This window comes from Dendronephthya gigantea, unplaced genomic scaffold, assembly GCF_004324835.1.
Source record: "Dendronephthya gigantea isolate DGI-Jeju-01 unplaced genomic scaffold, DenGig_1.0 000028F, whole genome shotgun sequence".
Classification (NCBI taxonomy): domain Eukaryota; kingdom Metazoa; phylum Cnidaria; class Anthozoa; order Malacalcyonacea; family Nephtheidae; genus Dendronephthya; species Dendronephthya gigantea.
The window spans coordinates 1,120,525-1,136,858 of NW_021163038.1; the positions used below are offsets into that span (position 1 = coordinate 1,120,525).

The 16,334-nt window shown below is 39.2% G+C and overlaps 3 protein-coding genes across 3 annotated transcripts; 1 reads left to right on the plus strand and 2 right to left on the minus strand.

The window, feature by feature from the left end:
* Positions 1–123: 123 nt before the first annotated feature.
* On the minus strand, positions 124–5,775 carry LOC114523667 (cyclic nucleotide-gated cation channel alpha-3-like). Its single transcript, XM_028544660.1, has 11 exons — positions 4,395–5,775; positions 4,090–4,148; positions 3,821–3,882; positions 3,652–3,740; positions 3,282–3,384; positions 2,932–3,086; positions 2,766–2,852; positions 2,463–2,559; positions 2,029–2,394; positions 977–1,054; positions 124–414 (listed from the first exon to the last, which is right to left on the minus strand). The coding sequence occupies exons 1-11, from the start codon at positions 5,447–5,449 to the stop codon at positions 127–129; spliced, it is 2,439 nt and encodes an 812-aa protein (XP_028400461.1). The 5' UTR covers positions 5,450–5,775; the 3' UTR covers positions 124–126.
* Positions 5,776–7,091: 1,316 nt separating this feature from the next.
* On the plus strand, positions 7,092–14,829 carry LOC114523665 (cyclic nucleotide-gated cation channel alpha-3-like). The gene is made up of 12 exons (XM_028544658.1): positions 7,092–9,525; positions 9,899–9,957; positions 10,056–10,117; positions 10,191–10,279; positions 10,754–10,859; positions 12,452–12,606; positions 12,709–12,795; positions 13,030–13,126; positions 13,212–13,925; positions 14,039–14,140; positions 14,229–14,327; positions 14,465–14,829. The coding sequence occupies exons 1-12, from the start codon at positions 8,384–8,386 to the stop codon at positions 14,633–14,635; spliced, it is 2,883 nt and encodes a 960-aa protein (XP_028400459.1). The 5' UTR covers positions 7,092–8,383; the 3' UTR covers positions 14,636–14,829.
* On the minus strand, positions 14,817–16,257 carry LOC114523666. Its single transcript, XM_028544659.1, has 5 exons — positions 16,026–16,257; positions 15,794–15,914; positions 15,588–15,695; positions 15,277–15,346; positions 14,817–15,133 (listed from the first exon to the last, which is right to left on the minus strand). Exons 1-5 carry the CDS (start codon positions 16,199–16,201, stop codon positions 14,832–14,834), a joined length of 777 nt encoding a protein of 258 aa, XP_028400460.1. The 5' UTR covers positions 16,202–16,257; the 3' UTR covers positions 14,817–14,831.
* Between the last annotated feature and the right edge of the window lie 77 nt (positions 16,258–16,334).

Genomic DNA, 16,334 nt, shown 5'->3' on the forward strand with positions numbered 1-16,334 from the left:
GCCATGCGGTAATTGCTCCCCCTACAGCCCTCTTACCAGCCCTACACCCTCTTCCCCCCCCCTCACAGCCCTCTCACCAGTCCTACACCCTCTCCCCCCCTACAGCCAAAGTTTAATTCTCAACTGCTAACAATTTTCATCGCATTCATTAACCTCGGTAATAACAATCTCATCTTCTTTTTTCTTCTCATTTCTAGTCCTCTGTAACTGTTCAATTTTGTTTCTCAGTATTTCAATTGTCCCATCCTTCGCCTTGTTCTCCTGACGTAATTTCGTATTCTCTTCCTCAACCGTTTCTAGTCTTTGTTGTGAACTTTGATGCTTTGTTTTCAAATTTTGCATTTCTTTTTTGTCGTTTTCCTTTTCTCGCTGAAGTTCCTGAATCACATCGTTCAGGAGAGAAACTTCTTTCTCCTAAAATAAAATGTTTCTGTATTGCTTCGTATGAATATTTATCTTCTATTTGCTAGAAGTAATCGCACTATATCACTCTTCCCTCGCCAGAGTAAACAATGTTTGAAAAACTCTTCTTATGTGTTAAATATTTGTGCGTGTGGCTCGTTATCCTCTAGGGAACTGCGCTTGGGCGAAACGGATGGGTGATTTGAATGCAAAGGATTAACTGCCTTCAATTTCTAAATTTTATTCAAAATAACGGAGAGTTAAGATGTATCTCAATGCTCCGTACTTGTACGATGAAAGCAGAAGAGACTTCGACTTGATTTTACTCGAAAGCATTGCATAAAATCGCTGGATGATGAATGATTCTATGTAAGTATTAAAGATAGCTTTTACATCATTACACTTTACAATCCAGACATGGTCTGTCGCACAGGCCAAAATCAAGCACGAGGAATATAGCTATTTGTGTTGTCGTTGACAAGTAATAAGACATCCCACTGAACCCAGGATGTTTTCAAGGGTATAAAAAAATGTGTAGTCTTTCAGCAAGACGTAATTCCGGCCATTTTCTAACCTTAACCTTCATTGCGGTCTCGAGTTCCTGCGACAGCCTTTTCTCAACGCCTTGTACTTGACTTGCTCTCGGATTATTCTAAATGTTTTATGATAGAAAAGCAGAGTTTATATCGTTAGAATAACGCAGGACTTCTCGTGGTTTTTAGTCGTATGATAGGGAGCTTTCAAACGCGTTCTCTACACAACATGCTCTCAAAATGTGGTCGCCAAGGCTTGATCTGGCGAAGGGTGAAACGTCGCTTTTCTGAGACACCGGACGCATTAAAAACAAAGACAATGAGCCAAATCATTCGCTTCTAATACGGTTGGAATATCATAGCAGAGCTAAGTTTGACCCTGGCTTAAACCTGGTTTATTTATACCACGTTTAATGCCGAGGAAACGCCGACCGTCCACCATATTCCACCCGTATAAGGCTTTGTTATCCAGTGTCGTATGTTTTCTTTGACGCACTATTACGCACTCGAAAGCTTACGAGAATTATACGCAGTCTTCTACGTGACCAAGTGTAAATTTGCTACTAATGTTTTCATTTTGTTATTATATTTATGCCGTTTTAAGGCTATTTGCCAAAAGCCGGAATTTGGCGTACGAAACGGAACTCTTTCTTCGTAAATTCGCTGACCGACAAGACAGAGAAGAATTCCTCTCCGCGTGCCAAATTTCGCCCTGTGGAAAGATTTAAACGATCGTACAAGAAACACAACAGAAAGTCGCTTTTAATAATTGCTTTCCGGTTACGCTGTTTTTCGTTCACAGGATCACAAACGGGAAATCTTTAACGCTTCTAATATCTTGTTCTTAAACAATAAATATCTCTGTTCACACTGAAATACATACGAAAATCAAATGCACGAAAAAGATTACTCGTTTTCATTTTTTCGTATGCACACAGCTCAGCCGATCTGGCCGGAATCCAACCTGTGTTTCTGGCCCAGTCCTTTCAACCTTTAGACTGCGGAAACTCAAACATTCTCCTTTGTTTAGTGGCAAGGAAACTGCTCCCTCATTCTTCTGACAAAACCATCTTCCTATAAAGTCAATAGTTACCTGAATGCTATTTTTTTCATCTGCATTGCTCGATTTCTTGATATTTTTTGCGTCGTTTTCTTGAGCTTCGCTGCTTCTATTGCTTCTTGTGCTAATTTTCTCTCCAAATCTCCCAGAGCTCTCTTTCTTCGCGGCAAAGTTCTGGCAGTCCTGAGTAAGAGATCCGTTCGTATCTTCATCTTTGGTGAACCCTTCGTTTTCGCGCGAACGCACTGAACTCACTGACTCCCGGACCACCTGGAGTTCGAACTGCGGCCAGCGTCGGTTGGGGTCCGGGAGGTCGCCTGCGGGTGCTCCACCTCGCCAGGTGGAGCTGACTTTACGAGTTCGATTGAGCCGCTCTTTTCCATACGCGGAAAGTATTTCCTGAGAGAAAGAAATAATAACTGAGTTCTGAACTGTTCTTCTCAGAAACGGACAGTGAGATTGTGTACCTGCGCTTCAGGATAATCTCGTGTTGCGGCCAAAACATCTTCTCGTAATAACATGAAACATTCCGTGTAACCAACAGAACGAACGTCTGCTATACGTCTGAAAACAAACAAACAATATCATTGAAATGAATCTTTCAGTTCTAAACTCCTAGAGGTCCAGTAAGGATAATCTCTTATCGATCCAGTGTTACTACAGGAGGAAACCTAAACTAAACTAACTTTATTTATACTGGATAGTTCTATCAGTTCTAAACTGTTCTTCCTAGAGGTTCAGTATTGATCTTTTCCATTCTTTTAACTTGCCTGTTTTGTCCTCCACTTAGATTCAATATTCCAATTTCTCCAAAAAAATCTCCTGTCCCAAGCTCTTTCAAAACGTCACCAGATTCCCTAAATAATCGGTTTCCACATGGTCATCCTGTGAAGATTTTCACTGCTGTAAAGACACCGAACTTTACTGGTAACATACCCGATGATTTGGACTATTCCATCACTTATGAGATACATCTCACGCGCAATTTCCCCACGACGAATAATGAGATCCCCAGGAGTGTAAATGGTTAATTTCATCTTCAGCAACAGATCGTGTAGGAATTCCGGTTGACATTTTTGCAGAAACGAGACCTAAGGCGGATTTTTATGAAATAACGATCGTGTTGATGTAACTGATGTTGTTATTTTGTTTTCCGAACGCTTGTTAGCTATCTTTGTTAGGATTTTAGGTAAAATTATGAATATATATATGAAGCTAATGCTTACTTGGCAAAACGCAATGCGCCTGTACTTAAACAGATATCAAAATCTACCATAACATCTCACCTTTTTCAACGTGTCCAAATGAATGTGAATTGCTAATTCTGTTTTCATTTTATGCGGTAACAGATTCAACGAGTTAAGGTCATCAACACCGTTAATTCGTCCTCTGCAAGGAACAAGATTTCTGGTAAGTTTCATTAGATGATAAAGTACACTTCTTAACAAATATGATTCAAATGTATAGAGTTATAAATCTTGAGTCTGAAGTACAACTAGCTCGCTATAATGTTTGTGTCACAAACAAATATCCTACGTTTAACGGCTTTCGAGCATTTTCCATACTTGTCTTCAATAACCACAGAATAGTATGATGTTAATTCTGTGCAATTACACCCAACACAAGCTTAGATGCATCTGAATTCCTTGCGGTTACCTTTGATAAGCGTAATCATACCACAGCAGGACGCGTTCCTGAAGTTCTTTTGGGACTTTCCTTTCTTCCATGTAGTTTCGTGCCTCGTCCTTGGAGGAAAATAATGCGCAACAATTATTCTCACGTTATTTAGAGGAATATAATTGATTAACCAAATCTACAGACGTACCCTTTGCTGTTCAAAAACTATCTTGTTTGAATTCCTGTTCAAAATTATGCTGCCAATATTTCCTGTAAAATTAATTTAGGTTGAATATATTATAATCTCGTATCATGCAAAGCAAATCAAATACGATTATTGGACGAGATAAAAACAGATCAAGTGTTCTTTTGTTTTTGAAGCAAGCTAATCAAGCTTCAAATGAATTTGACTGAGTAATATCCGTAAAACTGAGTAATATGGCCATGGTCTCAAGCAAAATGTCTTTATTCACTTACCTACGACTGTGGCAAACATGAACACTCCACAGAGATAACAGCAGATCGTGTACAAATATCTAAATAGATTACAATCGTTTAAAGGGAGTTCTAGTCACTGTTCTTACAGTATACTTTAACACTCCTCCCCTCTCCTGTCACCAGCGGCTGATAAAACAAGGGAGAAGACCTTCCAGTCTAGACGCAATCAACTTTAAGGCCCATTCCTGGAAATGCAGCTTTTAACTGAAGAAAAATTCGACTTATAACCTTATTTCCTACGCTATTCTCCTCCAAAGACCGAATTACGGCTGCTATAGACTTACTCAAGATCGGTTGCGGGTGCTGGTAGGTCTCCTATCGCTGTCAACGTCAGCGTCGACCAGTAAAATGATCTCGCGTACTTTCTTGTCAAGCTATCAAAACTGCCGTTCAGTGCAGGGTAAACCCATTCGTTGGAACCCAAACCTTCATGTTTCGATATCATGAAATAAAAGCTTGCATTCCAGTGGATCAACAGGAACATTGAATGTACCAAAATGGAAGCTCTGAGCAATGCCGGGCTGGATGACATCGACTCCACGCTTGTTCTAACTTTGATAAGTTTGTAAACCTTTATCAATCGTATTAGCCTCAGGGCTGGCGTTACACCAAAGGCAAGGTACAAGAAATCTACTGGAAGAATCGCTACGATATCCAGGTAGAAATTCCTGGTAAATAAATACGTGAATGCAACCCTCTTCACGTCTTGAACAAGTATCCCGTTCTGCAAAAAGCTAATTCGCGATGATATTAGAATGTCCAGTATGAAAATCAAGTCGATTGAATAGTCAAATACCAGAAATGCTACGACTCCACGACTGATGCTGGATTCATCATGAAATGCAATCCTAAATATGATAGTCCAAAAATGATAGAATATTGCTATGGCGAGCACGCAGTTCCAAACGTATACTGCAGTGCTTTTTGGGTCTAAAATTGAAACGCTTTGCCCCCATTTCGTCTGATGGTTATGTTGATTAACTTTGGGGATTTCGTAGTCTTTGTTTGAGGATTCGTTATATAACATTTCCGGCGGGTGAATTGCAATTGGAATCGGGCTGAGATGATTGTGCTGGTGTAATCCATGAAGTTCTCGCGTGCTAAATCGTTTCAAAAACGGATCAACAACCGATTGTTTTCGCTTCCTCGTTCGCTGTGGCCTATTTTGCGGTACATCTTGAACTTTATTCGAGCGCTCTTCCCAAAATCGTTGCTTCAGCCATTCCCAGCGGTTTCTTGGATCACCTGGTATGGACAAGGTGTCCATGCTCGAATCATCGTCCGTCTCCGCACAACTCTGCTCTGGAACCATCTCATGTTCCTCTGCTTTCTCAGACATTTTTAAGCCGTAATTAGTTCTGCGTTTCTTTGCCTGCCAGCCATGGTATGATTTTCAGATTGTTTACATTTTATATCTACGCTACAGAAGAACCGGCTCATACGCTTAGTCGGCTTACGATTATGGTTGCGTGGTGTTTACCAAACTAATCCATGTTCAATTCTACTTGACCAGTCCACTTCGGAATTGCTTAATTGATGAATTTCTGTAAACATTATATGTTGCCAGACGTTGTATAAAACCTAATCACCCCTAGCTGTATGAAACTGCTACATTGGGATTCCATTTCTTTGCTTTGGTAAACATGGCTTTTTAAGTAAATTTAATACTGGGAGTTATCATTACTTTCTCACTTTGGTATTTTATGAACAAGATTCCGACACCAATCCCTCTTTATTTCATTTCATTTTAATCTAATCCTGATGTATAAGAGGTGTATTGATTGGTCTCTTTATATATAGACCCCAAATGGCAACTGAGGTATAAACGGGACTTGAGGAACCATGCAATTGATGGTAAACTGAATATTAATGCATCATATTGCATACATCCTGCATGAACAAATAGTTTATCACGAGGTAGCATTTTTAACACTCCAGTTTTATTGCTTCCCGAAACATTATCTTGTTTCTGCATGTATCATATTGTCATGAATAAACTAAAGATACTCTATTTTAAGGATCATGAAAATTAAGCGACTTCAACTCCTATTACAAAATCCCATTTATCTTGTTTAACTTTGGTATTAATAACTTTCCAAACTACGTAATCTGTCTCAGTCTCCTTGGCGATCGTTTCTATGCAACCTTTCCCTGGTTACCGTGCTGCGTCTCATCTCTGTGTTGAGTTTTATCTGATTGAGTTTATATGATTAGCTCTTTTTCTAGACCAGAGTTTCTGTACTTCTATACTTCGCGGGCTGTTCCGCAATCCGTTCCACACCTCTCTCAGGTATACTAAAATATATGTGCAGGAGCATTCTTGTGGATGGTTAAGAATCCATGCAAAACGAATCCAAAAGCGCAGCTAAAAGGACCAATTGAATGAAATCAGTTACACTGAAAAAATTTGTTGCGAAAAGTGCTTGAATTTGGCCCTGCGAAGTTTGCTAATTTTCAAAGGGTGAAAATAACAACATTCAGGTCTAAAATGATAACTTACAAAGTGCATGGTATAATTATATTCCAGAGCCATGTATCTATAAACCTTTACAACGTTCATCTACACTGCATAAAAACTTGACAGTTTTAATCATTCTGGGGCCGGTTGTATCAAGCCCGTTTAGCTTAAACGGTGGATAAGTCAAAATTAGATAACACTCTTACATCTCTCTTGAATGAGTGAACTTGAATATTATGCACTGAATATGTAGTTGTAAACCATATTTTTGTATTAAGGTTAAAAACATTTAGTTTGCTTGTTGAATAAAACGATAGACTTGCTTCCTATTTTGAACTTAACCACCGTTTAAGCTAAACGGGCTTGATACAACCGGCCCCTGAAAAGTTCTTTTTGCTGTTGAATAGATTGCTTTTCTCAGTTGCGTGTCTTAATAAGTATTTAGTCTATCTGGGATCATCCAATAAATAGGAACTCTCGAACTAAGTTCCATCCTAAGTTAATCCCTTGTTTAGACGATACTTTTCCCAACAACTATAGGATCTATGGAAAACCAATTTTCTTAATACATTGGATAAACTGCATTATACATGCAAAACTAATGATTAAAAAAAATCCAGCAGGCAGGTATAATTTTCAAGACCGTACACAATCAAATGAAAATACTCGATTTAGTTAAAGAAATCAATATTGGTATAAGCTTCCCAATGCATTTTCGCTTCGTTTCAAAATTTTGTTTACACTTCGCCAAGAAAACGTCCGTTGTTATTGGTAAATTCAAAAGGTCAAGATATCGCTACATTACTTAGTAGGCTTATAAATGCGAACTCATTTCAAAAAATCTACCAGGCTGCCTGCTTTACAATGTGCTAGACCAGAAAACAAAGTTTTTCTGCAAGCTAGCTTAAACTATAAGAATGCTTGTGAAGATCGTATACATTTCAACAGGGAAGCAATAGCCATGTTTTTTACAAATAAAAGCTATCGGATAAAACATGTCTTTTTTTTTACTCGATAACAAGGCTTGCTGTTTCCCAATCGACTCTAAATCTGCAGCCGGAAATCTTATCGAGAATATTGCCTGTCTCCGCCCGCTGTTGCCTACACCTCAATATGATTCAATTTATCTCGCTAAACCTAATCAATTTTCTCATTAACTTCTTGCAAACAAGATTAGCCGACGCTGGAAGATGATTGGGCCAGCCTTCGCATGTCGGCACACAAAGTAATCCTCTCTTTTTAGCAATGCAACTCAAACTCACACCGTTCTGAGTAATATTTGTGTAGCTAATAACAGAAATATCTGAAATGCTGAAATACTCATGAACTGTGCATTTACTCATTCTTGTGAAACCGTATCTTGATGAATTACTAAGCAGAAAATTAAACTGGAAAATTGGATTCGTTTTCTCCCAAAAGTGCATGCATTTTCGTGTACCTCTGGCGCTAATTCATTAAAGTACTTAACTTGACTAATTTAGCTTTCGAGTTTTATATATAAATTACTGAGGTTTTCATAGTGTAATTTCAGATAAGGAGTGTGTTTATCCTTCAAACTATCCTAACGAAGCCCATTCAAATTTCCATTTAGACTACAGTAACGAATGATTTGCCCTGATCCTGTTTGGAAAGAATAGCTCTATGTAACGATTTATTTTTTTATTTTTATGTTGCGGATTACCGAGCTAAAGAATTGATTTATCGAATTTGGACGCGTGACCGCCTGTGCAAATAGAAAGATTATCTATCTTCATTGAATAATTTAAGCGATTTCGATTAAACTCCATATTAAAAACAACATCTCTTTATCGCGGTATGAAATTTGAAGAAAACGACGCGGTAGCGTTTGAAAACGCCGTCGCGATGGCAGATGAAGAATGCTTAGGAGCCGTTCTGGAGGAAAATACGACGACAACGACGCTAGGAACTTCGGACGACAAACAAAAACAAACTTTCCTGATAGCTGAAGACGAGGGGGATCATATCTCGAGTCTTCAGGTGGATAGATGGCGAAAATTAAGCAAGCAAATTCGCGGTGTTCTGGCCATCAAAAACGCTGCGGTTAAACCGAATCGGAGGCGAACTGGACGAAGATCTACGACAAACATTGATCCATTTCTGCAGAAATTTAGCACGAGAGAGATAGGGTTAACGACACAGACCTCGGGGGCATCTTTGCATTCAATCGAGGAAGCAAATGAAGATCTTACACCCGGGCAAGAAGCGTCAAAGAATCTGGACGAGGGTTCTGGTCAAAAAGCTTATCCCATTAGAGCGTCCTTGACACTTAGTGATCTAATCCCCACCGGGGTTATTGACCCCGATGGTTCATTCATATACTATTGGATGCATTTGCTTATAACTGCTGTTAGGTACAATCTCTGGGTAATTATCCTTCGTTTTGCCTTCGTAGAGGCACAAGAAAATCATGCGACTCTGTGGTGGACTTTAGACTCCGTATCCGACCTCGTATATTTAGTGGATATTTTCGTCAACTGCCGTGTCGGCTTTTACGAGGAAGGCATTTTGGTCAGGGACACTAAACGCGCTTGTAAACGCTACATTTTAAGCTGGAAGTTTTTCTTGGATGTCGTTTCAATACTTCCTTTAGAGTTGCTGTACCTGAAGATGGGAGTCAGACCAATTTTACGTTTTCCAAGACTGTTAAAAACATACAAATCTCAGGAAGTAAAGACGAAGATCGAGGGTCGCGCCAATCATCCGACAATCGTGCGCGTTTTTTTCCTCGTACATTTGATGCTCTTGTTGCTTCACTGGAACGCTGGGATATATTTTCTGATTGCGCGCGCAGAGGGTTTTGGGACCAATGGTTGGGGATATCCCGCGCTGAATGGCAGTTACAATACGCTCACCAGAAAATACGTGCACTCGTTTTATTGGTCCGCAATGACGTTGACAACTATAGGAGACCTGCCAACGCCTGAGACCAACGTCGAGTATGTTTTCTTAATGTTTCTATATCTCTACATCAGTTAACAGCTCCCAGCCTAAGTTTCACAGTCGTTTTAGTACACGAGTGTTTCATCTCTGTGACTGTGGTTTGATTCCTGTAATATGTAGTTGTCTGACTATGATTTCAACTCAGTCACATGTGAGAAGAGTGCTTCCATTTTGACTCTACCAAACACAGTGGTTAGTACATGTGTCTTTCATCTCTGTGACTGAGGTTTGATTCCTGCAATATGCAGTTGTCTGATTTTAACCGAACCCTTTGCAAACGTTTCTGGCTCAGTTTTTTTTCATCATCGATGAGTGCATGATTTATATTGGAGTGATACATGTATGCCCTAATGTTGCTATCGTTTTTAGGTACTTCTACACAATTGCTTGTTATCTTTCCGGTGTGTTTGTCTTTGCTACGATTGTGGGTGAGTGCGTCGTTGAATTGTCAATACTCTGGCTCCAACTTGGCCACAGATTGACTAAACACAGCCTGAACAATTAACCTTGATTAATTTCCAAATAGGTAACGCTGGGAGTATCATTTTGGACAGAAACGCCAGTCGACTGGATTTTGAAAAACAAAGAGTAGGTTATAAAGCGGATGATATTTGTTTCGCTTTGAACGTTTTGAAATTAATTTTGTTTTGATTCGTTTAAGGATAACGCTAAAAGCTACATGAAAATACACAACGTCCCTGGAGAACTGCAAAGAAGAGTTTTGAAATGGTACGATTATTCCTGGTCGAGGTAAGAGAATTTAATCCTCTGATTATCGTTAGTTCTACCTAGACTCCTAGAGGTCCAGTAAGGATCATCTCTTATTGATCCAGTGTTACTACAGGAGGAAACCTAAACTAAACTAACTTTATTTATACTGGATAGCTCTATCAGTTCTAAACTGTTCTTTCTAGAGGTCCAGTAAGGATAATCTTTTATTGATCCAGTGTTACTACAGGAGGAAACCTAAACTAAACTAACTTTATTTATACTGGATAGCTCTATCAGTTCTAAACTGTTCTTCCCAGAGGTCCAGTAAGGATAATCTCTTATTGATGCAGTGTTACTACAGGAGGAAACCTAAACTAAACTAACTTTATTTATAGTGGATAGCTCTATCAGTTCTAAACTGTTCTTCCTAGAGGTCCAGTAAGGATCATCTTTTATTGTTCCAGTATTACTACAGGAGGAAACGTTCGAACCAATATGTCTGGAATTTTTTAGGGGCCGCATGAGTGGTGGCAGTGGAGACTTGAATTCTCTGCATCTTCTTCCTGACAAAATGAAGACGGAGATAGCCTTGCATGTTCATTTGGAGACTCTGAAGAAGGTAGACTACTTTAGTTGTGTTGTTCTGATGCTCGACCAGACCAATAGAATATATAAGTCAGGGACCGCGGAGAAGGGTGGCTCGCTGGGCTTTAGCCCCACCAATAATTTTTCCATAATTAGTTTTAATTTCGAATATTTTTTAGTTCACTCAAATTTACAAGCTATAAAAGCGCCAAAATGCTGGAAACTTTACATAGGGCAAGCATTTGACCATTAGAACAGCGTGGTTATCCATGTCAAAATATTTGACATCATAACCAAAGCATGGTTATATTGTTTAATGTTTGTATATGAGCGCCAAACATGCTGGAAACTTTACATAGGACAAGCATTTGAGCATTAAAACAGCGTGGTTATCCATTTCAAAAAATTTGACATCATAACTAAAGCATGGTTATATTGTTTAATTTTTGTTATGAACGCCAAACATGCTGGAAACTTTACATTGGACAAGCATTTGACCATTAAAACAGCGTGGTTATCCATTTCAAAATATTTGACATCATAACCAAAGCATGGTTATATTGTTTAATGTTTGTATATGAGCGCCAAACATGCTGGAAACTTTACATTGGACAAGCATTTGACCATTAGAACAGCGTGGTTATCCATGTCAAAATATTTGACATCATAACCAAAGCATGGTTATATTGTTTAATGTTTGTATATGAGCGCCAAACATGCTGGAAACTTTGCATTGGACAAGCATTTGACCATGAAAACAGCGTGGTTATCCATTTCAAAATATTTGACATCACAACCAAAGCATGGTTATATTGTTTAATGTTTGTATATGAGCGCCAAACATGCTGGAAACTTTACATGGGACAAGCATTTGACCATTTAAAACAGCGTGGTTATCCATTTCAAAAAATTTGACATCATAACTAAAGCATGGTTATATTGTTTAATTTTTGTTATGAACGCCAAACTTGCTGGAAAATTTACATTGGACAAGCATTTGACCATTAAAACAGCGTGGTTATCCATTTCAAAATATTTGACATCATAACCAAAGCATGGTTATATTGTTTAATGTTTGTACATGAGCGCCAAACATGCTGGAAACTTTACATAGGACAAGCATATGACCATAAAAACAGCGTGGTTATCTATGTCAAAATATTTGACATCATAACCAAAGCATGGTTATATTGTTTAATGTTTGTATATGAGCGCCAAACATACTGGAAACTTTACATAGGGCAAGCATTTGACCATTAGAACAGGGTGGTTATCCATGCATGTCAAAATATTTGACATCATAACCAAAGCATGGTTATATTGTTTAATGTTTGTTATGAGCGCCAAACATGCTGGAAACTTTACATATTATATATTTTTTTTCATTAATACCTAAATTGAGAAGCATTTGCGGCGATTTCAGAGACTTATATTTCAAAATTTTCCCGGACTCTCCCATGCAGCAGGCGCGCGGTTCCGAGCCCCAGCAATACGAAGAACGCTCCGCGGTCCTTGTAGGTTTATCGTAAACTCAACTAGTCAGAGAAAGTCGGTTTGTACCAATATATTGTATATTCGATAAGGTTATAGTGAAGGTCAGTAATAACAGCATTTTTTCGTCTCCAGGTGACATTTCTGCAGAATTGTGAACCAGAGTTTCTTCATGAACTTTTGTTGAAAATGAGACTCTACATTTTCACTCCTGGTGATCTGATTATCAGACATGGTGAGATTGCCAGAGAAATGTACCTCATAGCACATGGAAGAATAGAAGTTATAAGGTAACTGGCTGAATTGAGAATATAGCAGGCCCCTAGCCATCATGAAAAAGTTGCCACTTTTATCGATTCCATTAAAAAAATTGAAATATTTTACACCTTCAGTGAAACGGGGAAGCTTTTAAAGGAACTTGGCTCAGGCGATTTCTTTGGTGAAATTGGAATACTTTCTCTTAGCGAGGGACAAAATAGGTATTTTGTTTTAATCCTCTAGTGGCCATTGTGACACTTTAGTATTTTACTCTGTCTAACGCCAAACAATTTTACTCGTCACAGGGAAACACTTGGGCACTAGAGGGTTAAGCCATCCTAGATCAGAGTAAATTCCTGCCTTAGAAGACATCCTTTTGTTGTTTTTAATGCGAATCAAATGCGCAATTATTATTAAAAATGATTCATAGAATTCGTGTGTTTTTAATTCTTTAGGAGGACAGCTGACGTACGATCAATTGGCTACACCGAGTGCTTTGTTCTTTCCAAAGACGATGTTCTTGGTGAAATACACCAATTTCCACATGCGCAGGTAATCTTTCCTCTAATCTGCTAAACCTGACTTGAATTCCTCGAGCTCTTGTGGTGATTAATGCTTTCTCGTTAAATATTTGAAGAAAATCCTGGCAGAGTATGGCAAGAAACGTCTCAAAAACACAAGCGGTGATCCGAGACTTGTGAAACTGGATGGTCAAGACTCGCCTGTTGCAAAGAGCCGTTGGAAAGCGACTCGATCTCACATCGTTAACATGTTTAGCGAAAAACAGAGCCCGGGGAATGAAAACGAGGAACGACCGTTGATGGGGTTGTTCAAGACTGTCGCAAGAGATGAGGTGATACCATCGTTGAATTCACCTGGCAACCTGATAGATGACAGCTCTGAAAAGAAATCGATGTCAAACAATTGCTCTAAGGTTGGAGAGAATCCTACAGAGTTACCTTCACCTGGCACGAGCTGTTCACGTGATCCCGCGATTGAATCACGTGATCAGCCGGATGGTTCGAGGAGTCAGACAAACGGATCAGGTGACCTCTTGAGGGAGCTTTCTAACCTCTCACCAGAATCAAGTAATCATCTGGTTGGATCACGTGGTCAAGACTCTAACGTACACGCGGTGAACACGCGTCGTGGATCGTGTGATAAGAGGAAGAATGAAGAGACCGGTGTGAGCGTGAGTAAAACGGAAAAAAGTACCACGAAGAACAGTTATCAAATGCGTGGAAATACACGCATGTCACGCACGCGTGAGTCAGTCACGCGTCAGCCACGTGACATCAGCTCTTGCCTAAACACGTTGGATTATCTAAAGGCCGTGTTGCAAAGCACTATGGTAAGTCATATTTTCCTGAAGCTGAACTTAATCTGAAATCATTATGATGTATACATTATTTTATGTCGTTTTTTGACAAGATTTTCCTACAATTTTTCACAAATTTCCATCAGCATGAAAACGACAGACAGGACGAACATGTAGCAAAAATTGAAAATGAACTGACGGATGAACGAGAAAAATTACATGAGGCAGAAAAGAAGATAAAAAATCAGGTATCATGCGGGACCTCAGCTTGTCGTTCCATAAATAAAAAGGATTCCGACAATATTCCCATCTTTTTTTACTCGCCTTTTTGTTCAGGAGGAAGAAATACGAAAACTTAGGGAGACCAATCTGACATTGAAAGAAAGAATAAAACAAACAGAGAGCACGATAACTCAAATGGAAGATGTTCTGCAGGTGTGTGTTTTGGCCCATTTGGTAAGGTAGTAGGCGGGGTTACAAGTGGTGGGCCCACACCTGATATTGCAGTAATGACTGAAAACTTCTCTTCATTGATATCTTGCGTCTTATGACCCGACAATAACTCTTTCTAGTTAACACAAACTAAGGAAAGCGAAGCCGCTGCAAAAGATCTCGGAGAACTCAGACGGGATCGAAAAATGGGAAGCGTTTCTTTGTTGGAACTATCAGAGGACGGGATTGGAGGTCCTGAAAACATTTTGACAACAAAACCAGCTTCAAAGATCTCCGACACCCAGTGTTAGACTAAAAGTCAGAAACTTCTAGAAACTTCAGGTTTGCAGCTTTTGACAACAAGAAAAGCCGACTAAATGAAACGGAATTGTTCTTGGCAAAAGCATCAGAAAAGAGGAACTCATGAAGAAAGTCATCGCACGCGCAAATATTGACATAATTATACACTATTTATTCGATTATTTATTGAGTTTCATCAAAGCTCAGTCAAATTTCTCCGGCAAGGCAGGTTGAATATCCTGCAGGAACATAACAGAACATCCCACCATCACAATCAATAGCGCTGTCAATCCTGCACCAGATGCTTAGGGTGTCTATATAACCAGGCCAGCTGGTCAGACGTCTTCGGTACATACAACGGAATTCTTCAGCCAGTTTAAGTTGAAATGACCTCGACGTGGACTGTCCCCAGGGATTCTTCGAGAACGTTTCTCCAAACAGTTCCCCGACGTGAATCACGATATCGCCACCGTAATGAAGTAAACAGTCTGAGGAAAACGTACTCTCTTCTGCAAAAACAAACACGTAAATCTTCACACAGCTGATGGAATGAGGTCGGAGTGAGTTCACTGCAAATTGGGGACAACTGACAAGTTAAAATCGGGCTGCTTTTAAGCTGATGGCAAAACTACAGCGTGAAAAAATATCGCACCGTCTTTGTCGGGCCAAGCCAAAAACAATGCTCTATCACCAAAATTCTTCAATATTTCTGGACCGTCTTTCTACAGATCGAAAATAGTTCATAATGGTTAAAAACCACACAAAATATCCTAAGGCTTGCGGTTATTTTTTAGTTGGAAGGTGATGGCAGAATATCTGATCCAATCTGATCTCAACGCGACCTTAAGAGCGGAAAATTTGAGAGGCCGGGGAGGCAGGGGGGGGATGAGTATGCATGAAGAGTATATAGATTTAGAAATTATTATAATTATTCAGGGTATAACATAAATTAGATGAAGTTACTTTAATTAGCATATAATGCATGTTTTCGGGATAAGTTGTATTGCTGTCGAATGCAATCACGTCCACGCCATAGAATCGTGACAACAGATATTCCCAATAGCCAGTACCCTGTTGAAATATAGAGACACTGAGTATTATCACAACGATATGCACGATAGCCTGAATGTAGAAAATCATGCATATAGATTTACGGTTTGAGCACTTACAGCCCCAGCTGATATTACGGCCTTTCCTAAGCTACTAATTTTCTCAAGATTCTCGGAATTTGGTATGGAAAACGAGAACACAATTTGAAGATATTGGCTTGAGGTTTTGTCTTCCAAATTTCTTAAAAAAACAATAAGCGTAAAATGAGATAATCTCCTTGTGATTTGGTAGAGCCAAAAAAATTAGTACATCCAGTCTTTGCATATCAGTCCTCGCTCAAGACTGCCCTACCTGAGCCAGCAAACTAGTGATTTTCTCTCCGTTCCGTTCAAGGACGAATCACAGAATTGATTTATATTTTTTGGCGCCTGTTGCATCTTCCATTTGAATATTTCATAGTAAATATTATTTCTAGATTTCCTTTCTGCCAAAGACTTAAATTTAAACGGACAGATATTGGAAGACATTGATTACAAAAGTGAAAAATTACTGTTTATAAATTTGCCATGCACTGCCATGCATATGATTGTTTGCACCTCACTTTAATGAGTAATACTTCATCTAACAGACGCTGAAGTGCGATTGATTACGTTTCTGTGC

What these genes read in the sequence shown, in the direction of transcription:
- LOC114523667 (XM_028544660.1), bottom strand. Translation starts at nt 5,449, where the DNA reads ATGTCTGAGAAAGCAGAGGAACATGAGATGGTTCCAGAGCAGAGTTGT. An exon ending in CTAAGTGGAGGACAAAACAG is followed by an intron (nt 2,560 to 2,765) that starts GCAAGTTAAAAG and finishes GTTTGTTTTCAG; the next exon opens with ACGTATAGCAGACGTTCGTT. An exon ending in GAGATTATCCTGAAGCGCAG is followed by an intron (nt 2,395 to 2,462) that starts GTACACAATCTC and finishes TCTTTCTCTCAG; the next exon opens with GAAATACTTTCCGCGTATGG.
- LOC114523666 (XM_028544659.1), bottom strand. Translation starts at nt 16,201, where the DNA reads ATGTCTTCCAATATCTGTCCGTTTAAATTTAAGTCTTTGGCAGAAAGG. An exon ending in TGCATTATATGCTAATTAAA is followed by an intron (nt 15,347 to 15,587) that starts GTAACTTCATCT and finishes TTCGATCTGTAG; the next exon opens with AAAGACGGTCCAGAAATATT. An exon ending in GGCTTGGCCCGACAAAGACG is followed by an intron (nt 15,134 to 15,276) that starts GTGCGATATTTT and finishes TTGTTTTTGCAG; the next exon opens with AAGAGAGTACGTTTTCCTCA.
- LOC114523665 (XM_028544658.1), top strand. Translation starts at nt 8,384, where the DNA reads ATGAAATTTGAAGAAAACGACGCGGTAGCGTTTGAAAACGCCGTCGCG. An exon ending in TGGATTTTGAAAAACAAAGA is followed by an intron (nt 10,118 to 10,190) that starts GTAGGTTATAAA and finishes GATTCGTTTAAG; the next exon opens with GATAACGCTAAAAGCTACAT. An exon ending in AAAAGAAGATAAAAAATCAG is followed by an intron (nt 14,141 to 14,228) that starts GTATCATGCGGG and finishes CTTTTTGTTCAG; the next exon opens with GAGGAAGAAATACGAAAACT.